Source organism: Hippopotamus amphibius, chromosome 3 (genome assembly GCF_030028045.1).
Source record: "Hippopotamus amphibius kiboko isolate mHipAmp2 chromosome 3, mHipAmp2.hap2, whole genome shotgun sequence".
Taxonomy (NCBI): Eukaryota; Metazoa; Chordata; class Mammalia; order Artiodactyla; family Hippopotamidae; genus Hippopotamus; species Hippopotamus amphibius.
Genome location: NC_080188.1, coordinates 71,082,397 through 71,107,640, shown reverse-complemented (window position 1 = coordinate 71,107,640; position 25,244 = coordinate 71,082,397). Strand labels below are relative to the sequence as shown.

The window sequence follows — 25,244 nt, the reverse complement described above, 5'->3', positions numbered from 1 at the left end:
GCGACTGAGACTGGCACAGCCAAAATGAAACAAATAATAAATAAATATTAAAAAAAATCATACCTCAGAGATTAATTGTGTGGACTAAATGAGATGATGCATAGATACTGATAGCATACAGTACCTATTCAACAAATGTTATTATCAATATCATTGCCTCTGTCTTAAGTCAAAGACAGCCTTGGGAGGTGGGCAGAACTGGCATTTACTCAAGGCATTGGATGATGGTTGGAAACAGTATCATCCAGGGGGGCCCACAGGAGTGAGGGGGCAGCAGTGGCACCTGGAAAGGGAGAGGTGAGGACTTTGATTCCTTCTCAGAGCTGTCAGCTCATCACCCTGCCTGGGCATCTTGAAAATACAATTGCAGAAATTGTGGTACAGGTCATACAGAAGTCATATTTGGCCGCAGATGATTTTGCTGGCCCAAACAGTGTTTTTATTTATTTATTTATTTATTTATTTATTTAATCTTTATTGATGTATAATAGCTTTACACTGTGGTGCCAGTTTTTGCTATACAACAAAGCAAATCAGCTGTATTTATACATATATCTCCATATCCCCTCCCTCTTAAGCCTCCCTCCCAAGCATCCCTCCCACCCTCTCTATCCCACCCCTCTAGGTCATCAGCAATCATGAGTTGATCTCCCTGCCTTAGGCAGTTGCTTCCCACTAGCTATCTATTTTACATCTGGTAGTATATAAATGTCAATACTACTCTTTCACTTTGTTTCAGCTTCTCCTTCCCCACCTCCCCATGTCCTCAAGTCTGTTCTCTACCTCTGTGTCTTTATTATTCCTCTGCCACTGAGTTCATCAATGCCATTTTTCTTAAAAATTCCATATATGTGTTAGCATACGATATTTGTTCTTTTCTTTCTGACTTACTTAACTCTGTATGACAGACTCTGGGTCCATCCACCTCACTACAAATAACTCAATTTCATTCCTTTTTGTGGCTGAGTAATATTCCATTGTATTTATGTGCCACATCATCTTTATCCATTCATCTGTCTTTGGATATTTAGGTTGCTTCCATGTCCTGGCTATTGTAAATAGTGCTGTAATGAACATTGTGGTACATGTATATTTTTGAATTATGGTTTTCTCTGAGTATATGCCCAGTAGTGGGATTGCTGGGTCATATGGTAGTTCTATTTTTAGTTTTTTAAGGAACCTCCATACTGTTTTCCATAGTGATTGTACCAATTTATATTCCCACCAACAGTGCACGAGGGTTCCCTTTTCTCCACAGCCTCTCCAGCATTCATTGTTCCTAGATTTTTTGATGACGTCCAATCTGACTGGTGTGAGGTGATACCTCATTGTAGTTTTGATTTGCCTTTCTCTAATGATTAGTGATGTTGAGCATCTTTTCATGTGTCTGTTGGCCATGTATATGTCATCTTTGGAGAAATGTCTATTTAGGTCTTCCGCCCATTTTTGGATTGTGTTGTTTGTTTTTTGTTTTTTGGGTTTTTTTGATATTGAGCTGCATGAGCTGTTTATATATTTTGGAGGTTAATCTTTATTCGGTTGCTTCATTGGCAAATATTATGACACTCCGCACTCTGAGGGTTGTCTTTTCATCATATTTATGGCTTCCTTTGCTGTGCAAAAGCTTTTAAGTTTAATTAGGTCCCATTTGTTTGTTTTTGTTTTTATTTCCTTTAGGAGGTGGGTCAAGAAAGATCTTTCTGTCATTTATGTCATAGAGTGTTCTGCCTATATTTTCCTCTGAAGAGTTTTATAGTATCAGGCCTTACATTTAGGTCTTTGATCCATTTTGACTTTATTTTTGTGTATCGTGTTAGGAAATGTTCTAAATTCATTCTTTTACAAGTAGCTGTTCAATTTTCCCAGCACCACTTATTGAAGATGATTTCTTTTCTCCATTGTATATTCTTGCCTCCTTTGTCAAAGATAAGGTGACCATATGTATGTGGGTTTATCTCTGGGCTTTCTATCCTGTTCCATTGATCTATATTTCTGTTTTTGTGCCAGTACCATATTGTCTTGATTACTGTAGCTTTGTAGTATAGTCTGAAGTCAGGGCACTTGATTCCTCCAGCTCCATTTTTCCTTCTCAGGATTGCTTTGGCTATTTGGGGTCTTTTGTGTTTCCATACAAATTGTAAAATTTCTTGTTCTAGTTCTGTGAAAAATGCCATTGGTAATTTAATAGGGATTGCATTGAATCTGTAGATTGCTTTGGGTAGTATAGTCATTTTCACAATGTTGATTCTTCCAACCCATGAACATGGTATATCTCTCCATCTGTTTGTATCGTCTTTGATTTCTTTCATCACTGTCTCATAGTTTTCTGCATACAGGTCTTTTGCCTCCTTAGGTAGGTTTATTCCTAGGTATTTTATTCTTCTTGTTGCAATGGTAAATGGCAGTGTTTCCTGAATTTCTCTTTCTGATTTTTCATTGTTGGTGTACAGGTATGCAAGAGACCTCTGTGCATTAATTTTGTATCCTGCAATGTTACCAAATTCTGATTGTCAGTTTTCTGGTAGCATCTTTAGGGTTTTCTATATATAGTATCATGTCATCTGCAGCCAGTGACAGTTTTACTTCTTTTTTTCCAATTTGGATGGCTTTTATTTCTTTATCTTCTCTGATTGCTGTGGCTCAAACTTCCAAAACTATGTTGAATAATAGTAGTGAGAGTTGGCACCCTTGTCTTGTTCCTGATCTTAGAGGAGATGCTTTTAGTTTTTCACCATCGAGGATGATGTTGGCTGTGGGTTTGTCATATATGGCCTTTATTATGTTGAGGTGGGTTCCCTCTATGCCCACTTTCTGGAGAGTTTTTCTCATAAATGGGTGTTGAGTTTTGTCTAAAGATTTTTCTGCATCTTTTGAGATTATCATATGGTTTTTTTCCTTCAGTTTGTTAATATGGTGTATCACATTGATTGATTTGTGTATATTGAAGAACCCTTGCATTCCAGGGATAAACCCCACTTGATCATGGTGTAGGATCCTTTTAATGTGCTATTGGATTCTGTTTGCTAGTATTTTGTTGAACATTTTTGCATTTATGTTCATCAGTGATATTGGCCTGTAATTTTCTTTTTTTGTGAAATCTTTGTCTGGTTTTGGTATTAGGGTGATGGTGGCCTTGTAGAATGAGTTTGGGAGTGTTCCTCCCTCTGCTATATTTTGGAAGAGTTTGAGAAGGATAGGTGTTAGCTCTTCTCTAAATATTTGGTAGAATTTTCCTGTGATGCCATCTGGCCCTGGGCTTTTGTTTGTAGGAAGATTTTTAATCACAGTTTCAATTTCAGTGCTTGTGATTGGTCTGTTTATATTTTCTATTTCTTCCTGGTTCACTCTTGGAAGATTGTACTTTTCTAAGAATTTGTCCATTTCTTCCAGGTTGTCCATTTTATTGGCATATAGTTGTTTGTAGTAGTCTCTCATGATCCTTTGTATTTCTGCAGTGTCAGTAGTTATTTCTCCTTTTTCATTTGATTGTTGATTTGTGTCTTCTCCCTTCTTTTCCTGATGAGTGTGGCTAATGGTTTATCAACTTTATCTTCTCAAAGAACCAGCTTTTAGTTTCATTGATCTTTGCTATTGTTTCCTTCATTTCTTTTTCATTTATTTCTGATCTGATCGTTATCATTTCTTTCCTTCTGCTGACTTTGGGATTTTTTTTCTCTTCTTTCTCTAATCCAAGCAGTGTTTTTAAAAGTTGGGTTACTTATTAACCTTTTTAAAAGGCAAGAGTCCATGTAAAATCTAGATCTGTCTATCTCTGATCTTCTTGTGATGAGATTTTAAAAAGAAAGCCTCTGTTTAATCCACTCATAGTCAGGTGTTCTGATTTTATAATCAAAAGCATTCTTGTAGACAAAGGCAGGGCTTGGAGGTGAGACATAGCCAAGCCTTGGAGAGGGCATTGTGGGCTCTTGCTCTGGTATTAAGCCTCCAATATGCAAGTTTGACTCTAACACATACTGAACTTGGACAAATCACTTAACTTCTAAGCCTCAGTTTCCTTATCTTTGAGACAAAGTTAACAGTAATTACTTTCTCATAGACTTGTAAGGATTTATTTAATATAAAGGATGTATGATGCCTAAGATGGGCGAGTTGTAAATGGTGGCTTATATTGATTTTTCCTCAAAGAATATGTTTGGCTGGGGCTGGAATGATCAGCCCTAGGGGTCTTACATTTTCCTTGCCGAAAGAAAAAGAACAATTTAAGTCTTCTCTACCAAGGGAAAATAATCGTCAGGCTTCTGTGACCTGAGTTGGAGGAGAAATATTCAGGCAGTAAGCCAAAGAAGTTTCTAAATTTCCTTTTTTTGGTAAGCCTCTTTCCAATTTTACTGACGCAAAAAAAGTTGTGCAGCAAGAGGCATGCCAGCTGTTGGGTGATTGTGCAAAGTTCTGCTTCTTCCAGCAGAGGCCTCTTGTGCACAGGAAATGAGGCTGGTGGTGGCTGGAGGGGACCCTGGGCCAGGGCACTGGTTTCCCGGAGGCTTCCCTAGAGTAAGGTGGGAAGGGAAGTCTAAGGAAGAGCTTACGGGGTCTCCACCCCCACCCTGGCCCCTGTGCAGGCTTCAGAGAGCTGGATGCCAGTGTCCTGGGATGCTGGAGTCCTTCTTGAAGGGGGGGGGGGAGGGGAGGGGAGAAGAAAGAGAAGGAGAAAGAAAGAGGGGGACAGAGAGAAAGAGAGGTGGATAGAAGGAGAGAGCGGGGAGGAGGGAGGGAGGAATGAAGGGAAGAAAAAAGGGAACAGCTTTGTTTAAGCTCCAGGGCTTAGAGGCAGGGCACCCACGATGCTGATCTCAAGGGTCAGACCTGCAGAGTGACTCTTTCTGCTCTCTGCCTTTCGGCTTATTTCGTTTCCTTTCATTGTTGCTACCTTGGCAAAAGAGTGGCATCTGAATGATTTTTAATCCTAATTTAATTGCTATGCAGCTATGAAAACTTGGCACAAAGCGTCTCAAATAGCTGATTGATGGGGGAGAAGCCAGATGAGCTCTTAAAAGGCATGGTAACGGAGAGCACTAAGGACTGAAACTGAGTTACGGCATGATTTGAAGAAAGGCCCAAACTTCTGGTGATGGAGGGTCTTTCCTGGTCCAGCACGGCCTCTTCCATCCAAGGGGGTGGCCATGTGGGTGTGTGGGTGACTTGCTACCCACACATTCTTTCTTCAAGCTTTAAACCTGGAATCTCTTTGCCTTTCAAAACCAAAACGATCCCTGGCACATTTGCTGTGTGCCTATGTTGATCATCATTCAAGATGTGCTTTGGGTGAGCTAGGAAAGCAGTCAGGGCCAAATGGTGGCTTTGACCTTCCCAGATCCAAACTGGGAAGGAGAAGATGGCTAAGGGCTGCTTTGGCATCAAGCTAACTTGCCCAGTCGTCCATGAGCATATAAATACTTCCTGAGTGTTTATGTCCCCATCTGTGGGGAAGGTGAAGTCACCCCTGGTGCTGGGGCCCAGGCAGTGATGGGAGGAGTGTAGGGGGTGGTATTTAGGAAGGAGACAGGAATGTCTCTTTTGGGCAGCACTGCTCCGGTGGGGGGACCTGCCTGTGAGGCTGTGGTGGGTCTTCACAGGGATGTGATTGCTGGTCCTTTGGCCTCTCTGGGCCAGGCTGTGCTTCAGCTGTGAGACAGGATTCTATATTAACACAGTGCCCCTCGGGGAGCATTTTGGAGGCCCTGGCTTGAATTGTTGGTGGGATGGAAAGGGACACGAGGAAATGGGCAGAACCAGGCAGGGTGTTGAGATAAAGCTTCTGAAGGCTCCAAAGCCAAAGAAGGAGAGTGAGGCTGAAGCAGGATGGATAGGGAGAGAAAGGCAGCATGACTCTTGTGGCCCCTCTGGGGTCCATTTGTGGAGGCTACTGTGCGTGCCTCACGCACTGAAGCTGCCGAGTCCTTTGTTGATGGCATGCCGGTTTCCTGCTGGTTTACCAGCCCTCAGTGTGGGCACTTGGGCAGCTTCGCCTCCTGCCTCCTGGGCAGGTCTGTGCCACCTTCCCTTGCAGAGCAGCATGCGCGCTATGACTGGCTGTGGAGCGACACCCAGGAGCACAGTGTGAGCACCGATGGCCGAGGCCAGCCCTTTACACGAGACGGGGACCTCCAGGCACATCAGCATCTTTTTCTTTCTGTGGAAAATGGCAGGAATTATTCCCCTTCCCCTGCTTTACCTCTCAGATTGTTATGAGAACAAATATTTGAAAATATCTTGTAAATGACAGCATTCGTGTTTACAAGTTTTGTTTTCCTTTTTTTTAAGTTTGTTTTTCTCAAAAATGACAAAAGGAAGTTTATTTCAAAGGCAAAAGGGAATATTTACATTTGAACAAAGTGACAAACAGGTGTCCTGAAAAAGAAAAAAAATTCATGTCATGAAGTTTCTCATTTAAAATTTTTGAAGTAATAATAACTTCAGTGGTGCATTTTTGTCTTAGGAAAGGGAGGGAAAACTGTAAAACAAGTTTGAAAAGAAAAAAAACCTCTCTTCTGGCCAGAGACTAGACCTGACAACATGGTTGTCTAGTATCTGGTCTCACCCTCCCTGAGCTGACACCATCATATTCAAGGTTTCATCTCACCATCTTCAGCACCAACTCTGCTTCCTGGGTCCCAAGAAAGAAGCCTGGGAGAAGCGATCACTAGAAGTCTGTTTCATCTGCTAGACTTCTGGCTGGGAGAGAATATTATTTCCCAAGAATGAATTTCTGCTTGCTTTCCATTCATTTCAAAAAATGGGAATCGAGGTCCTGCCGGTTCTTGGTAGATTGCAAGAAAGATGAACCTGCTTGTCCCTCTCCTTTGGGTGGGATCCCAAGCACCATGGCTCCTTGAGGACCTTCAGCCTTGGCATCAACATGCCCAAAGGCTCTTGTGTGGCATTTAAGGAACTACTGACCACGGAGGCTGGAGAGCGGGAGTTCTCCTGAGTCAGAGCAGGGATAACAAGTCTTTGCTGCAGTAACTGTCCTCCCCCCACCCCCCATCCTGCCTGATCTAATACCCTTAGTCATCTCTGAGGATTTCCTTAAGAGAACCTGTGACGTTTTCCTTACAGTGCATCTTTCCTTCTTAATCCAGGGAAATGATTTTGCCCTTGGTGATGGCCATTTACCATGATTGCAGGTGACTTTCAGAGTGAGTGAGTGTTTGCACACAAGTTGAAACTCAGAAGAACTTTAGATTCAGTCTCTATCCATTAGGTAAGGAATTTTGATTTGTGCCGGAAACCAGGACCTGTTTGCCAAAAGCAACCCCACCCCACCCCCCACCCCAGGAACAAGAGTACATCACCCAGGTAGGTAGCCTCCCGGCTCTTAGTGTGGCCTAGGACTAAAGTTATTTTTTCCAGTGCAATGTGAGGGAGGAAGGGACCCATTCTAAACTCCCACACGTGCTTCTCTGTGCTCTCCCTTCTGGCTGACTGGGACCATCACCCCCAGCAAGACCTCAGGAGCCGAGGGTTGGAGCTCCCCTGTCAGCCTGGATCCCTTCAGGACTAAATGGGAGAGAGATGCCTTACTCACCCCTGTCCCCTTCTGCAAATGTGGATTATTAAAACAGTACTGGAGTCAGGAGATCCTGTGGTTAAATGCTTTATGTGTGCCTCAGTCACCTCATCTGTAAAACTGCAACAAAGTCCTTCCTTTACAGAGTTTCTGAACAAGTCATATGGGATAATGAGTGACCAGTCATTGCAGTGCCTGGCAGGTGACAGATGCTCAAGAAATCTTGACTGAATACACATCTTCGTTCCTGGAGGGTTGTTGTGATATCTTAATGAAATAATCACTTTAGAGAGAGAGATATCAACGTGGAAAAGCTAGTTGTTGGAGGTGAGAAGATGTTGTCTCAGCCCCTTCCTCCTTCTCACTCAAAGAAGCTTGAACCGTTTGTGGGAACTTGTCACTTGTCCAGGGTAATGGAAGCAGGCTAGTATAGATATAGTGGAATCTATAAAATGGAGAATGCTATCCATTTAATTTCAAGCCCCTCCCCAGCATCTCCCCCAACCCCAAAGCCAACCAATGGACCTAGGAAACCCACGAACAGAACTTGTAGTCTCTGGGGTCGGCGCTGAAACAAAGCAGCGGCCATACTGAGGATTCTGGGGAGGAGATGCTTTCATGTTGTAGGTATTTTTAAAAAGATGGCAATTTGGATAATTTACTTAGGTGATCTTTAAGATATTGCCTAGGCTTAAGTTCTGTGATCCTTAAGAAAATAAAAGAATTTTAGTTTCATCTTCTCTTGACTTCTCTGCCTCTCTAGGTCCATTACCTGGGGAAGCACAACTCAGAAAGAAAATTCCCCCAAAAAACACAAAATAAGGAGGAGAAAGAGATGCAACCAGAGACCTCCAGTCTACGAATAATTCATAGGGAAGCATCTTAGCCTGTTATTACACAGAAAATCAAGTTATGTGAACATTTAAACAATGTATCTTTTCAGTGATACTCTGGGTTCATTTTGCATTTTGGCTGGGGTATATTATGACTCCATCTTTATACAGATTTGCACTGATTTTTTTCTTTCTCTTTTAAATATAGGACTTCAAAGGACTTCAGATATGGCTAAAGAAAACATGTGGAATCAGATATACCTGGATTTGAACCTGGGGTGAGTTAGTTAGTATTCAGATTATTTTGGGGTTAAATATGTATGTACCCCAGAGGAATGTCTTGAGAATTATCACTTGAATTCATTCAAGCAAAGGCGCTGGCATGTAACAGATGCTCCGATCCGCCTGGCTCCTTCCCTGTTTTTCTCCTGCTAAGATGCGGAGGGTCCGGTTTGTGAGTTTGTGGAGCTGTGCTCCGTGGTGGTGCTGGGAATAGCCTCGCCACACCCAACTACTGCAGGGGACTCGGGTGGGTAAATGAGCAGCAGCCTGGCTTCCTGCTGCCGAAAAAGAAAGCCTGCCAATCCCGAAAAAGTCTAGGTTATGGTTGCAGAGTGCAGAAAGCTCAAAAGATGAAGATTCTAAGGAAGCTATTTTTAAATGGCTTGCTGCCGAGAGCCAGGCTTTCTGGGAAGGTTTATTTCAGGCCCATTGTAGCTTTCCACCTGTCTCTTGCATTCCTGCTGGTATTTAACCCCATCTGCTGGTCCAAAATGAAAGACACGCCTTCCTCAGAGGCACAGACAAGCGTCAGTCACCTTTTTGTCCAAGCACCATGCAGAGGCTCAGGCCAGCACTGTGACCTGGGAGGAGAGAGAGGAAGTTTCTGGAGCAGAAGAGAAGTAGGGCTTCTTATTAAAGTAGGGGAATGTTATTTTTAGTCTGGGCATGCGTTGCTTCCTTGTTCCTCCTGGAGTCAGCTTCTCTTTAAAGTGACCTCCTGGTATGGCAACTGCTGGGCTAGAGACGTGGAGATGGTAACAAGCCACCCCACACCTAAGTCTTGAAAATCAGCCGTTGTTTCATTTACTCACGAACCTGCCATTTGGGCAGGGCGCAGCGGATCGGCTGAGGCAGCGTGGAGGCTAGACAGGTGTGACTCTGGCTGGAATCCTCTCAAAGCTTCACTCCCTCACACGTCTGCCGGTTGTTGCTTGAGTCGGCTGTGACCTCCATGAAGGCTGTTGGTTGAACACCTACACGTGGCTTCTCCACATGGTCACTTGGCTCCCTCAGAGCGGGCCTGGTAACGGGGTTCCAAGAAGGAAAGACCCGACCCAGGGGAACTGGGCAGAAGTTGCGTGGCATTTTCTTACCTAACCCAGGAGGTCATTTAGCATCACTTCTGCCCTTGTCACACGCCTGGCTAGGTGTTCAGGGAAGGAACACGGGCCCCTCCGCTCAGGAGCAGGAGTGGCAGCATGGTACCATGAGACTGGAGACCTTGTCATGGCCGCCTGGGAGATGACTGTTTGTCACAGAGGAGTGAAGCTGGGGGAGGCATGGAGGCATGGGTTTGCTGTTGGAGAATTATGGAGACTCAGAGCTATTGTTTTTACTCTAAATATGCAACTTTCAAAAACTGGAACACAGGAATATGCATTTGATTGCACTTTTCTTTATTGTGCTTTGCAGATATTGAGGGTTGTTATTTTTTTTAACCAGTTGAAGGTTTGTGGTAACCCTGTGTTGAGCAAGTCTATCAGTGCCATTTTTACAACAGTATTTGCTCACTTCATGTCTCTGTGTCACAATGTGGTAATTCTCAAAATATTTCCAACTTTTTCATTATTATATTTGTTAGGGTGATCTGTGGTCAGTGATCTTTGATGTGACTATTGTAACTTTTGAGGTGTCACAAACCGCGCCCTTACGAGACCATGAATTTAATTGATAAATGCTGTCTGTGTTCTGACTGTTTCACTGAATGGCTGTTCCCTGTCTTTCCCCCTCCTCGGGCCTCTCTATTCCATGAGGCACGATAACATTGAATTAGCAGGCCAATTAATAACCCTACAGTGTCCTCTAAGTGTTCAAGTGAAAGGAAAAGTTGCATGTCTCTCCCTTTAAGTCAAAAGCTAGAAATGATCAAACTTGTCAAAATGATCAAACATGTCAAAAGCCAAGACAGGCTGAAAGGTAGACCTCTCGCCCCAGTTAGTCAAGTTGTGAATACAAAGGACAAGTTCTTGAAGGAAGTGAAAAGTGCTACTCCAGTGAACACCCAAATGATAAGAAAACAAAAGAGCCTTACTGCTGATATAAAGAAAGTTGTAGTGGTCTGGATAGAAGATCAAACCAGCCACAACATTCCCTTAACCCAAAGCCTATTCCAGGACAGGGTCCTAACTCTTTTCAATTCTGTAAAGACAGAGAGGTGAGGAAGCTGCAGAAGAAAAGTTTGAGGCTAGCAGAGGTCACTTCACGAGGTTGAAGGAAAGAAGTGCGAGTGCAACAAGTGCAACATAAAAGTGCAAGGTGAAACAGCAAGTGCTGATGTAGAAGCTGCAGCAAGTTATCCAGAAGATCTGGACAGATATAAGATCCAGAAGGTCTAAGATAATTAAGTGGCTACACTAAACAATAAGTTTCAATGTAGATGAAAAAGCCTTCTATTGGAAGAAGACACCATCTATGATTTTCATTGCTAGAGTGAGGAAGTCAATGCCTGGCTTCAAAATTTCAAAGGACAGACTGACTCTCTTGCTAGGGGCTAATGTACCTGATGGCTTTAAATTGAAATCAGTGCTCACTTACCATTCTAAAAACCCTAGAGCTCTTAAGAATTGCACTAAATCTACTCTGCCTGTGCTCTATAAATGGAGCAACAAAGCCTAGATGACAGCACATCTGTTTACAACATGGTTTGCTGAATATTTTAAGCCCACTGTTGAAACCTGCTCAGAAAAAAGATTTCTCTCAAAACATAACTGCTCATTGACAATGCACCTGGTCACCCACGAGCTCTGATGAAGATGGACAAGATTAATGATGTGTTCATGCCTGCTAACACAGCAGCCATTCTGCAGCCATGGATCAAGGAGTCATTTCTACTTTCAAGTCTTATTATTTAAGAAGTGCACTTTGTGAAGCTATAACTGCCATAGATGGTGGTTCCTCTGATGGATCTGGGCAAAGTCAATTGAAAACCTTCTGGAAAGGGTGCACCATTCTAGATGCCATAAAGAACGTTCATGATTCATGGGAGGAGGTCAAAATATCAGCATTCCTACAGGAGTTTGGAAGAAGCTGACTCCAGCCCTTATGGGTGACTTTGAGGGGGTCAAGATTTCAGTGGAGGAAGGAACTGTAGATGTGGTAGAAATAGCAAGAGAATTGGAATTAGAGGTGGAGTCTGAAGATGTGACTGAATTGCTGTGATCGCACAATAAATCTTGAAGAGATGCAGTGTTGCTTCTTATGGGTGAGCAAAGAAAGAGGTTTCTTGAGATGGAATCTACTCCTGGTGCAGACTGTTGACATGACCATAAAGGACGGGTTGAGTGTGCCCCCAGCAGCTGGGCTGACAAGTCATTTGTGGTAGAAGGATCTGGGTTGCACATCACAGTATCTACCACAGCATCTCATGCAAACACTTTTCATTTCTCCTCTCCCTTATTTTCAACCCTTTGAGTGAAGAGTTCAGCAAAGCTCTGTGCTGGGAGGCTTCTGGTCCAAGACCCTCTTGGTGTGCTGATGTTTCAGTCCCTTTTGGATCACAGTGGTATCGGGAACACATTGAGGGTTGAGGAGCAAACAGTTTTGCATGAGATGGAGGAAGATGAAATGACACAGCCTAAATGAATGAACCTAGCAAGGATCTGACAAACCCAAACCTTTCATCTCAGGTTGAAATATTTTTCTTTAGATAATTTTTTTTTGTTCATTTCTGGATCAAAAAAATTGATTCTAGAGGGAACTGTGAATGTGAGAACCAGGCTGTGGAACGATCCCGTGATTATAAGGAATAATCTTAGAAAAGTATTTGTAGAGATCAAACAAGATGAGCTCATCAATTTGCTTTTCCTTTTATTATAAAAGTAAAATAAAAAATAGCATTTATAAATCCAACATTTTTTCCTTTAAAGTATTTGATCTAAAAAACATATTTACAATAGCAAAATGCAGAAAAGGGGGGAAATAGCATTTTTAGCACTGATTGTAACCATGTTTAAATATTGACATGTACATGTTCTTTTTTCAAATCACAGAGGGAACCACATTAAGGGAACCACATTAGGAAAAGCAGTGAGTTTTTGTTTTGTTTTGCTTCTTTGGCTGCAAAGCTTGCAGAATCCTAGTTCCCCAACCGGGGATTGAACCCATGCCCCCTGCAGTGGAAGCACCGAGTCCTAACCACAGGACTGCCAGGGAAATCCCAATGAACCTTTTTTTTTTTTTTTTTAAATCACATACCAAGTAAAATATCCCTTTTCATAATCCTTAATCTGCACATGCATAACTGTGCTATGGACGGCCAGAAGGAACACCCTGTGGGGACTGTGACAACGTTTAGTGACAGAGGGAAAGCAGCAGCGGGACAGCAGCAATGACAACAGAAAGCAGCTGGTAAAGCTCAACAAGCTACCGCACTCCCAGAGAGGCGTCAGCCCAGGCGCAGGCTGTGATCGTACATACTATGTGTAAGTCAACAGAACTAAAACTCATTTCAGAACCAAAGAAGAAATCCAAGTTTAAAAGGCCTTGAATGACACCCAGAGCCGTCCAAGCAGGCCGGTGTTCCTCGGAGCACCTTCGGACGCACATCCTTCCTCTGGACAACGCGGTGGAATTTCAGAGCTTTGGTTTACTCAGTGTTGGAAACTGCCAGCAGGCTAAATTTTGCCTTCTAGAGGTCCTTCCTGCCCATAATCGTGGGGCACTTTGTTAAGAGTTAGCAATGAGCTGCTGCTGGTCAGAGACTCTGTGAAGCTGAGTTTGCGGAAGGACGTCTCCACGCCACTGTCACAGATGCTGTCGTCCCGGAGCTCATCTGCAGGGAGAAAGCATGGACTCACAAGGGTGCACCCGGAACACGGCCGTCCCAGCTGGGCTCCCACGTGCATCTGGAAGGCTCATGGGCTACTTCTACCTGTTACCCTCCACCAGTCACCACCGCCCACCTACACTGCCCCAGGCGTTGCTACCATTCACACTGGAGTGGGGACAGAAAACACCGAGCTTTATGAAAAGTGTGCAAACATCAAAATTAGCTAAGTGCTTTCACCTCTCTTTCTTATAATCTAGCCTGGTTTTATCAGAATCCTTTCTAAATTCTCTTGACTCAAAGTGTACCCTTTTCTTTCTTAGAAATTAGGTGTATTTTTCCACCCACTGTATTAACTATTTTATAGCTGGGGAAATTGCTGAACATAGGCAAAATAAATTGATGACAGAAATAGGAAATAAAAATGAGATCTCTCTCTGGGCTTCATATGCTATTAAACACTATACACTGCCTCAAAAATATTTTGGTAGCCAAAAAAATAAGCTGATTTTGATGAAAATGAGTCTTTACTGGGCAATTAGGTCAGATTCTCATTTGAGAAATATCTTTAAGGATCTGAACAATGTGAATTATCTCCTATAGGGAGAGAGTGACCAAGGAAACAGAAGTCTACTGTAGATGAATCAAAAATCTATCTTCTTATATATTAAATTCCAATGTTAAAATATTAAGACCTTAACGGCAGTGACATGGCTATTGTTACTGATTGATTCATTCAACAGATCAATCTTTATGGGTTTCTGTTATGTGCTAGGAACTGTAACGTATTTTAAAAATAACTACAAATTGAGGGCTTATTGCTTTTTAAAATATAAGTATTTACCTACTTGTTTGTGTAGAATGAGCATCTGGTCCTAAGACAGATGTGCGTTGTGTTCCGGTAGATACATTATTTCTTTCTAAAGTGCACACAACACCTGTCCTCACCCTTCTAGGAAGGCCCCCCGACAAGGTGACATTGGTGCTGAAACTGAAGGGCAAGAAGGAGCCCGCCAAGTAAGGACCTTTGCAGGGAAGTGGACAAGAAGGCTCCAAGGCCCTGAGCCTGAATCAGGCTAGTGAGCTGGGGGAGCAGAAGGAACTCATGGCGGCTGCAGGGTAGCGGGTGGGGGGCAGGAGGAAGGGCATGTGAAAGCCATGTTTGAAAGAGAGTGGATAAAGCAGGGACATGGCCTTCGCCCCTCACGGCCCCACCTCCAACCACTCCAGCAGTGCTGGGCACGCAGGATGCGCTCAGTAGACATTTGTTGAATGGATGAATGAATGGGAGGGAATAACATCATTTTTAAAAAGAATCACACTGGGGCTTCCCTGGTGGTGCAGTGGTTAAGAATCCACCTGCCAATGTCAGGGGACATGGGTTCGAGCCCTGGTCCGGGAAGATCCCACATGCAGCAGAGCAACTAAGCCAGTGCACCACAACTACTGAGCCTGTGCTCTAGAGCCCATAAACCACAACTACTGAGCCCATGTGCCACAACTGTGGAAGGCCAAGTGCCTAGAACCCACGCTCTGTAACAAGAGAAACCACTACAATGAGAAACCTGCGCACCACAACGAATAGCAGCTGCTGCTTGCCGCAACTAGAGAAAGCCTGTGCGCAGCAACGAAGACCGAATGCAGGCAAGAATAAAATAAAATTAATAAAATCTTAAAAAAAAAAAAGAATCACACTACCTGTTGTGTAGAGAGTAGACTGAGGGTGGGTGGACAGATTGGAAACGGGGAGACTGACTAGGAGCTGCCGCAGGAATCGAGGCAACGCATGAAGGTGGGCTGGACGGGGGGTGGTGGTCACGGGCGGGAGGGGGGGCGGGGCGGGGCGGCTTGCCGGGCTAGATGCGCGGTGCTCAGGCCCAGCGAGTGCGCAGGCGCAGACGCAGGCGTACCCTTCTGGAGGATGGTGGTGCTCCTAACTGCCGTGGCCAGCGCTGAGCCTGGGTGTGAGTGGGTATCAAGAGTCCCATGCAGGTGAGGACAAGACCGGGCTTTGGAGGCTGCGACCTTAAAAGGTGAGGGTGCTGTGGGAAAGCCCAGAGGGGAGGCTGTCTGAAGAGTCGTCACCTGTGATACGCACTGGGAGCGGCTGAGAAGCTGAGAGCATGGTGACCAGGTAGGTGCTGGTCCTCGTGATGAGAGGAGGGCTGGGGCGGTGGTGGGTGGAGCCTGACTGCAGGGGGTCGAGGAGAGATGTGAAGAGGTGGAAAGAATAACTATGAAATTCTTCTGGGAAGCCTGGCTGTAGGAGAATGGAGAAACTGGGCTGCTGCTAAAGGGGATGGGACATGAAGGGAGTGGTTTTCTGTTTTATTTTGAGCAGATGAGGGAAACTACAGCATGCTTGCTAGGGGATCCCGTCAGGAGCGAGAAGATGCAAACGCATGGGAGAGGCAAGAATCAGAGGGGCAGGACCCGGACAGGCGAGAGGTGGGCAGGGGCACAGGTGGGCGGGTGGTTTGATGGTGCAGAGATGAGAGAATTCTGGTTGCTTCTATGTTCTCAGTGGAGTGAGGCGAGCGCACTGAATGAGGAAGGGGTGGGAGCGGGTGCTGGCGGTTGAGAAGGAGAGTGTGAAATGGTTGCTAAGGCAGGGGGAGAACACGTCTGAAGGGAACCAGAGGACTGCTGTGTTGCGAATCCCTGGTGTGAAGTGTTTTTGGTGGGGTGACATAGCGTTGTGAACGCGGGGGAGGAGGCTGGAGGGAGAAGGCGAGAGGACCACTGGAAGCTGGTGGGAAACATCGCACCGTCGGTCCAGTCTGGGGCACTAGTCCTGCTTCCACAAACTCTGGTCTGTGCATTTCTCTCTCTTTTGTAAATTTAAGAAGCGAGAGAAATAATGCTTAATTTCACCACCCACATCATGTTGGTATTTACTGGGAACCTAAGTAACGCGTGTGTCAATGTGACTATTCTGGGGACAGGCCCCTCCCCAGAATGGCTGTGGCAGAAGGAGAAGACGGTAGAACCTGTGGCCCCTGAGGGAGACAGACGCAGCAGACAACGCGTTCAGGATACGATGGTGGGGAGGACAGGCCACACTCCCAAAGACGGAAGGCACCAGCCTGGGAGGGGGGCGGGGCGGCACATCTTGAGCGCCTTTTCCATTTTTTTTCCTTTACCTATTTGCTGCCTTGTGGAGGCAGGTGAGAACGGCAGCGAGTGGGCTTGAGAGGTGGTCTTCACGGGGCTGGTGGCTGTGGTTCCTGAGGTGCAGAAGGCCGCCTGGATCACGTCAATCGCTTCGGTATAGCCCATCTGTCTCAGGGCCTCCACCAGCTCTTTTACTGTCCCCCCAGAGACCTGTGAGACAGAAGTGAAGAAAGGGTATGTCTGTGTGTTCAAAGCTGTGCAGGGAGCAAGCAGGCAGGCTGTAAGCACGACACCACACCCGTTCCTCCCCACCCCCCCCCCCTGCCATGCTGCCCCCTCCACTGCGACAGTCAGGGGCCTGGGAGGCCAGGGTGGAGGGCATCTTAACAAATATGCTGTCTTTCTTTGAGTCAAGTTTCCTGTTTCAGCTCAAAGACCACTCAGGAAATCACAGAGGAGCCCTTTATAGTAAGCAGAGAGAGAGAGAGTGCTGAGGTAGTAAAACTCTACCTAGAGTGAAATTGATACAGTATCCCTGAAGCTCTGAAAGCCAATGAGAAATGAGCTAATGATGAAATGTTTTACAGAAAGTAATTTCACCCCATGTTTTTCGACCTTTTCATTTTAGAAATGAAAGCATCACCAGGGAATGGCTCCATTAGGAGTCACGTCACAGAAAGCTGGTTCCACGTGCTGACATGGGATCAAGGCACGTTCTTGGGGAGAGGAAGGCACGAATGTTGATTACAGTCTGTCGTTTTTGTTCAGGGAGATCAAAATTCTGCGACCATCCTGACCCTCTAAGTAGCATTTCTGTAGCAAAGCTCAAGGTATCTGAAAACAGCCAAGGTGGGTCTCCTCCTGGCCTGGGTCACCCTCCAAGGACATGGGTAATGACTGATTTTCTTCCTCAGTTAAGGGAGAGGGAAAGGGATTATGCTCCGGCCAGTGATGTTAACAGAGCAAAATCAAATAGACACAGGCAAAGATGCAAGATGGTGTGTTACCTCATAGTTGTCCATGAGAGTTTTGGAAGGAGCAGGACTCAGCCGGAAGGCATTGTTTAGTATGCCCAGACCTAACTTCTGTGCCAGAGTGGCCCAGTTTTTGTCTGGATCAGGAATTTCTAGCAACTTGTAGAGCTGCAACTTTGCATCTTCAGTCAGTTGTTTCATGTCCCCTGAAGGAAATGAAGAAACACGACTGTCCTAGCTGACCAGATGCTCCGGAGGGGCTCATCACTGCCTCCCTGCTCACCCTCCCGCCCCACGGACGCAATCCCGCTCCTTCATTTGAAAGTCACAGCAGCCCGGGCTGTCGTGGATTACAGCGGCACCTTCCCCGTGGCACACTTGCCAGGATCCCCTGATTCTGAAAGAAGCTCCCATGCCTTTTACAGTACACGCTGGGTGATGCTGGTCCTCCCTCACCCTCTTTCAACGACAAGGTGGAGATGACATTGGCTCAGGGAACCTGGTTCTCCCACAACTCACCTTGTGCCAGTAAATCGTCAGATGTAAACTCTGGCTCATAGGGTTTCCCATTTAATATGTCAAATACCTGTTGGGAAGAAAAACACAGGGAAATGTTACACAATAAAGGGACCCTGAGGGAAATCTGCTTCTTTGTATTATCATAAAGAAGTCGGCATGTCCTCCTCAGGAGGGGCTAGGACCCCAGAGATGGAGGAGTGGGAAGAGGAGTCGGTATCATCGCCCGGGAATACGTGTGCCCTCTGGGGGCTCTGGGCCCAGGAGGCTGCGCTGCACAGCCGCTGTCTGAGGCGGGCAGAAGACCCAACCCAGCCTCACAGAGAGCCAGGGCCGTGGCCTGTCTGAGGGCCACCCGATCAGCCATGTGCTGCTCAGAGAGTCGTTGGTAAGTGATGCTTCCCGAGAGCTGGGGCGAGGGCTGAGCCCACGCCGAGCTGTGAAGCCATGGTCCCTGGCTGCCTCTCCTCCCTAGTAAAGAGCCTTACGAGAATGAGTTCTACGAACTTGCTCAAACTGAGGCGTGCAGATGCTCCCAAGGCTTGGGGTCGGCCTCCTGGGCCCATCCATATTTTAACTGAGGGGCCAGAAAAGTCTTAGGTTAAAAGGGAAAAAAAAAAATTCCATAGCTCTGGAGGCTTTTCTGCATTCTCTGCAGTCCCTTGGCTGCTGGCTGACCTGGGTGGGGACCACACGGGGTCACTGAAGTGGGTTATCTCTGTGCTCTGTGGTGAGGCTTCTGGGAAAACCAGGCGCTTAACGTAAAGACAGGCGTGTGGTCACTGCCAGGGTCACTCAGCTCAACCCACACGGCCGGCGAGGAGGCAAGTGAGCAGTGTTTGGACAGGGAGCGGCGCCTGCCCCTAAGACAGCTTATGTAGCTGGGCTGGAGATGTGCGTGCTGCCCACCTCCTCCCTCTGGCTCCCGTCCCTGGGTCACCCTTACATCTCAGGTCAGCGGAGCTCTGAGGGACGCTTTAAGTCTACTTACTCTGTTTATATTTACACAAATCCTCCGAAGAATCCCCATGTCTCCTTATGTTCAGAAATCACTTACCAAAGCTCAAGCAAACCATAACATATTTATCCAGGCTTCAGAAATTGAGATGGGAAGGATTCTGGTGTGAGTTCAGAATGGGTAACCTGTAACGTGAATTTTGTGTCTCTCTCATCTAACTGATCTGATGAGGCATACACTTTTATACTCAGAACTCTGCTGACCTAGATCTTTCACGGATAGGCTTTTCAGATAAATGCAGCTCTTGACAAGCAGACTTTCTTAAAAAATAACAGGCATGTACTCTGGGGAGTAAAGACTGAGGAAGGCCACCTGCTCTTCCGTCCCTGGACCTCGAGCTCCCCCAGGAGCAGCCAGCACACGGATGAAGCCACGCTCACCTGCCAGCTGGTGGCCATATCGAGAGGAGTGGTTCCTGGCACGACTCCTTCATCCTCTCCATCCTCGTCCCAAGAGTCATCCAGGTCATACAGAGGCTCAAAGTTCTCCACCAGGGGATCTGCTCCTGAGAAGTCAAGTTACATGGCGTTAAGTAAACCCACATCTTCTCAGCTTCTAACGGTCTGCAGGGGTTAGAGCCTATAAATATATGAAACATGTTTATAAATAAACACATAAAACACATTTCTACTGAACTAGCCAGAGACCTGCTTTTAAATTCTAATGTATCTTGACTGTGAAGGCGGCTGAAGATACCCCGCATAGCCAAGGACACTTTCAAAAACAAAAGACCTGGAATACGCTGACTCTCACATTTAACTCTATAGGATGGTTTTCCAGTGAATGATGCCTCTTTAATCTGAGGACTAACAGCAGCAGTTTACAGGGCCTAAGGTGCACCCCCAGGATTAAGGTCCTAAATGTTCAAGTTGATGCCTGGCACCGCACGTTCCTCAGCCTCTTCACCTGCTTGCTCAAAAGAGCAAAGCCGTTTGCTGTCTAGTGCCAACCTGTTCCGTTTCATTCCTGGATACGGCACTGATCTTTAAATGCAAAACACCAAGAAAACCTTCTGGTAGGATGTGTAGTTATTGAAAAAGTTAGGGCCAATCTTGGAAAATTCTAGTCCGTTCCTTAGCCAACAGCGAGAAATACCCAAAGATTAGAGCCAGAGTTGCTTCTCAAATGCTTAGAGAGACTATTTTTATGAGAGAGCATTTGGCTTGCTGCCTGATGAACAGTAGGGTGTTTAGCACAAAGGCAGAGGGCCTCGTTTTAATCTTGCTGGGAGAGTCTTACTTGTGACAACTTCAGTAATAGGGAGTGCCTAACAAAAGGGTCTTCAGGCCATCTCTTACTCCATTCTCCCAGCCGCAGCCTGATCTCTGAGGCAGAAAGTGTCGCCTGACCATGGAAACAGTAGAGAGACGAGGGTGAGCAACGTGCAGGGCCAAAGATGGAGAAGCTGAACTAGGTCTGTTCCTTAAGTGACCTTCTTCATGACTCTGAACTCAGGACTAGGTTTTTCTTCCGAGTTTCTTCATTTATATACTGGAGAAGCAGCTACTTGCTACTCCTTTCATGGGATACTGAGAATTAGAGAGAAAGCATTCTTGAAAGGGTTATAGCTTCTAGTCTGAAGGCATTTCTTAATTATAACCAGTGACTCCCCAAACTATTCATACACGCGGCAGTCACTGTCACTTGTCCATGGGAATGTCCAGCCTGACAAAGGAGAAAGGAAAAGGCTGCTGCTTATTTGGGATATGATGTCAATGAAATGTGGTGCTGCCAAAGAAAAGATTCTTATATTTTTCTGGTCTCAGTTTTTTTAGAAGGTATTTAATCTCTTTTCTTGAATTTGTGAAGCATTTATTTTCTAAACAAATTTTAATAACCTCTTAAGTAAATCAGGTATGCCAGGGCAGGCTTGAGATACCAATTCCATTAAACATTTTTTGAGGTTCTAAATACACAAGGCAATAGAAATTCAAGGATGAGCAGGAATAACTTTCCTGTATTTCACAGGACAAGAGGATTGAATTGGAATGGCACCTTCAAATCCTTGAGTAAAGCAAGGGAGAGAAACACAGCAGAGAGTACGGAGTCTGGAAGTTCAGGGTGACAAGGTGTGGCTCATAGCTCTGCCCTTTACTGAGGCCCTAGGATGCAGAAGTCTCTCTAGTCTGTTTCCTTGGCTATAAGATGGGAATAATAATGGGATTTGTCTCAAAGGGTTATTGTGAATTAAGTAAGATTAAATGAGACAGTGCATGTGAAATGCCCAGCCCAACAGAAGCTAGCAATTTTCAGTGCCTGCCTGGCACATGACAGTACTCAACACACGGCCCATTTGTTTTTTCCTATTACTTTGGCTTCTCAGGGACCTTTCTCACAAAAGGAAGTCTTTAAATTATTTCTTATACCAATAAACTTTTCCTTCGGAGGGCTTGTGACGTGACCTGAGGTTGATACAGCTCCAAATCCTACAAGGAATTCTGTTCAACATTAAGAAGATCTCTTGTCATGGGAGTCAACTTAACCCAAATCCAAAACAAACAGGTGAACTGGAGGGTAAAAACTAACATGACTGTCAGCATGAAGCCCGGGATTACCAGTCCAAACAGTGCCTTTACGGCCGTTAAATGTGATTTGCCAGAGAACTTTTATTTACTTGTGCCTTTCCGCAGCAGGTCTGTGGCTTAAGAAGGTGGCATGGCTGCTCTACTGAGGCTGGGTTTGCATTCCCGATGACGTTTTCCATCACCGACCGCCAGCCTGCCTTACCTGCTGCCTTGAGAAGAGCCGCCAGCCTGGTGGACCCTCTCCCGGCCGCTATGTGCAGGGGTGTAGTTCCATCATAGGTGGTGCTGTCTACGTGGGCATCACCCTAAAATCCACCCACACAGAAAAGGGTTAGTCCGAGGTTCTCTCGCCCTGTGGTCCCCACCTCCCGCTGTGTGCATGACTCCCCGGGTCGTATTACCAGCCCAGTTGCTATTCTGGGCAGGCTCTGCCATTGAAGAAATCCCCAGTTAGAGATACCCTGCAAGAGATGCCGGGGGAGCCTTAGCTGCTATCCTGAAGCCTCCAGTAGATATGACACCGGTAGAGCCGGATACAGGGAGAGACGCTGTTAGCGACACTGTTCTCTGAGAATATTTCCCCAAAGCCCCCTTGGGAGTTTAATGCAAAGGCACGTGAGTGCATCTTTCACCTCCAGGAGCAGGCAGCCAGCCAAGGAGATGTTGTCCTGCTCCACGGCCAGGTGTAGAGCTGTGCGCCCCGACTTCCGCTCCTGGGCGTTGACGTCGGCCCCCGCGGCCATCAGCAGCAGCAGACATGGCAAGCTGTTGCTCATCATGGCTACGTGAATGGCATTCAGACCTGCGGCCCAAGCACAGGGATGGTCGTGGGGAGGGAAGGCTGTCAGGGATCAGCTGTCTAGCGCTGAAAGAATCTCTACTCCGGGCAGTGTTTACAGGTGCTGTAGTCAATTATCCTGCAGGTAAACCCACAGACTCATTTTATGTTCTCAGGGGACACTGAGAGCATATAAACATTCTCCGAATAAAGGATGCTTTCTACACATCAGGACTGGTGTTTGTTCAGGCCTCTGCTTTTTCCTCCCACAGTTATTCCAAATCATCTTCAAAGGAATTAGCTACAGCCAGCAATGGAAATTTCCGTAAGAGATGATGAATTCCACGTGGTTAAGGGAAGCACCTTGGCGTGCAAATCAGGTAACACACATCTACCAGATAGCTACTTACTGTTTAGAACGCAGACAGAGAAGGTCATACCGCAGCGCGTGATCGTCTCTTACCTTCCCCGTTAGGGTGGTCGAGAAGCTGTGCTGCCTTTTTGTGCTGGAGTAAAATACTGAGAATTTTATCCTGTCCTTCTTTGGCAGCCAGGTGCAAAGCAGAGTTACCCAAGCGGTCCAGAAGGCTCAGGTCGGCCCCAGCCCTCAGCAAGTCCTCCACCACAGCCTCCTGCTTGGTGATCACTGCCAAGTGCAAGGGTGTCTGGGGAGAACAGGCAGGAGATGACACTGGTCAGCGGCACACTCGTAACCCACAGGCTTATTAGCTGTGACAGCAATAGGTGGAGTCATACTCTGGGGCCATTTCTCATTCCCAGATTAATTTCTCACCTTTGCAAATGACTTACTCTCTGTTCCACATCATATGCTCATGAAGTATATATACTGGACTAACATTTAGTCAATTATCAAGATTATTTTTTATAGTTACAAGTCTTCATAGCTTTCTTATTTCTCACTATAGCCAACTGATTGTTGACACGTTAACTCATTATTAGTAAATTTAGTTTTCTTGAATTTCTAGTAGGAGTCTACCTTCAGCTGAAAAATCACATGTTAACAAATTGAATCCAGGCTATGGTTTTACTGAAGACGTTTAAATGAACTGCCCAATAGAAACTAATTAACAACAGTGCTGTCATTCTATACTGACATGGAAAAAAATGTGCTAAGTTAAAAACTATTGTTCCATGGACTGAGGTCAGGAGGCCAATCAATGGAACTCTGTCACCCCCATTTTAAAGGCTTCTCAAAGTCATACTAGGGCAAGAGAACTAGCTCCCTGAGAGGGCTCAGATGGACAGACAAGCTGAGCTGTGACACCTGACAGGTGCGTAAACAGTCCATCTGATTACCCTGCCCACGAAGCAGTACCCCAGTGAATGCAAATGAGATGTTTTGAAAACTCCGTGTTTTCAAAATGAGTAAGACAAACACAGTCATGAAAGTATCTTTCAAAGAACTGAGGCCACTGACAGAGAACAGCATTATATTTTTATACAAATCAGTCTATTTCACAGGAGCCTGTGAAATCCAGCCTCTCTAGTGACAATCTGCCTAAACTTTCCTTCTCAGTAAGCAGTTAGTGGCTGTAGCAGTGACAACAGGTGTGCCACCAACATCCTGGCTGGGGCACAGCATGTGTGAATAGCATGAAAGATGCTTGCACCATCTCAATCTCATTACAGTGAGTATTTAATATAACAGAAAGAAGACAGGACTTTTCCCGCCGCCGACTTCCACTCTCACACTAATTTTTTTCATTTAGAACTATATCCTGGCTTGAAATAAATCATGTCCTCAGAACTTTAGACATTATAGCCAAGAGCCTTCCTCTGAAAACATAAATCAGTAAATAAAAGCTGTGTTTATTAATCAGATATGTTATTTGGGGAGATGGGAAAAGGAAAGAATGAGATTGGAAAAAAGATCTGAAATTACATTATACCATTCAGAGATTTAAAATTATCTGTAGTTTTAATTCAATTTTCATATCATACACAATCTCTCACGATGAGTAAAAAAATTTTTTTTAAGTTTTTTTTTTTTCTATAGTTCCATTAAGGTTGTCTATGATATTTTAGGCTTTAGCTCTTAAATCCCAGGATTATATCTTAAACAATTACACAGTGTAGGAATCTCAGAACTTTTAATGCCATGCCTGATGGCACGTGGACTTACACAGACATTCTGTAGAGCCAAGTATACAAATGCCCCAGCAACCCAACTCCTGTCTATATATCTAAGTGACACAAATCCACAAGGGACATGGGTAAGACTTTTCACTGAAGTATTGTCTATGCAGGTAGGAAGAGAGAAGCTGGTTAAGTGTCCACTGCTGGGGAAGAGGTACATAATAGGTGGAAGATGTAGACTATGGGATCCCCCTCAGGAGTAGAAACAACAAACTAGCTACACAGAGGTGCATGGATAAATCCCATAACCAGTGAAGGCAGAATTATGACATGTAGCACAAAGCTACTTAAGCAATTTAAAAATACATGCATGAAGAACTATAGGGACATGCACAAATGAGTGCATGTAAAACTGATAAAACCTGAGTAAGATCTGTGGATTGTATCAATGTCAATTTCCTGGCTTTGATTCTGGACTAGAGGTAATGCAAGATGTTACCATTGGGGAAACTGGGTGAAGGGTATATGCGACTCCTGCTACATTTTTTTTTGCAACCACCTATGAATCTATAATTATATTAAATTAAAAATTTAAGGAAAAGGTTTATGCAAATCAGAAACAGCATGTATAATATAATGTGGACTGTGTGTAAGAATATACTAAACTATCTATTGATATACTTTAGTATATATTTTTATGTAGCCAATACCTGAGAAATTCTTATGACTACAATAGTTTTATTTGGGAGTGGGGCTGGGAGACTTGTATGCTGCCATGGAGAGTAACCTTGATTCTCTAATGTACATTCTCTTA

At 45.1% G+C, this 25,244-nt stretch overlaps 2 protein-coding genes and 1 long non-coding RNA gene across 6 annotated transcripts in view; 2 read left to right on the top strand and 1 right to left on the bottom strand.

The window, feature by feature from the left end:
• Window positions 1-15,199, top strand: part of MANBA (mannosidase beta) — a 143,886-nt gene extending 128,687 nt beyond the window's left edge. The window contains exons 15-16 of the mRNA XM_057728530.1: window positions 8,570-8,639; window positions 14,365-15,199. Coding sequence (XP_057584513.1) covers window positions 8,570-8,639; window positions 14,365-14,488 — 194 coding nt within the window. The 3' untranslated portion in view covers window positions 14,489-15,199. The remainder of the gene's footprint in view (window positions 1-8,569; window positions 8,640-14,364) is intronic.
• The window catches only part of NFKB1 (nuclear factor kappa B subunit 1), a 115,712-nt gene continuing 102,903 nt past the window's right edge, over window positions 12,436-25,244 (bottom strand). For 3 of the 4 annotated variants that reach the window (XM_057728525.1, XM_057728527.1, XM_057728526.1), the window contains exons 17-24: window positions 22,797-22,998; window positions 22,188-22,357; window positions 21,758-21,860; window positions 19,411-19,535; window positions 18,016-18,082; window positions 17,530-17,702; window positions 16,552-16,732; window positions 12,436-13,414 (exon numbers count right to left, since the gene is read on the bottom strand). In XM_057728525.1, coding sequence (XP_057584508.1) covers window positions 13,257-13,414; window positions 16,552-16,732; window positions 17,530-17,702; window positions 18,016-18,082; window positions 19,411-19,535; window positions 21,758-21,860; window positions 22,188-22,357; window positions 22,797-22,998 — 1,179 coding nt within the window. In that variant the 3' untranslated portion in view covers window positions 12,436-13,256. The remainder of the gene's footprint in view (window positions 13,415-16,551; window positions 16,733-17,529; window positions 17,703-18,015; window positions 18,083-19,410; window positions 19,536-21,757; window positions 21,861-22,187; window positions 22,358-22,796; window positions 22,999-25,244) is intronic. The other variant, XR_009052762.1, reaches the window with a different exon arrangement.
• Window positions 21,059-22,713, top strand: LOC130849556 (uncharacterized). The gene is made up of 3 exons (XR_009052763.1): window positions 21,059-21,532; window positions 21,664-21,885; window positions 22,606-22,713. It is a non-coding gene; the product is annotated as an uncharacterized LOC130849556 (long non-coding RNA).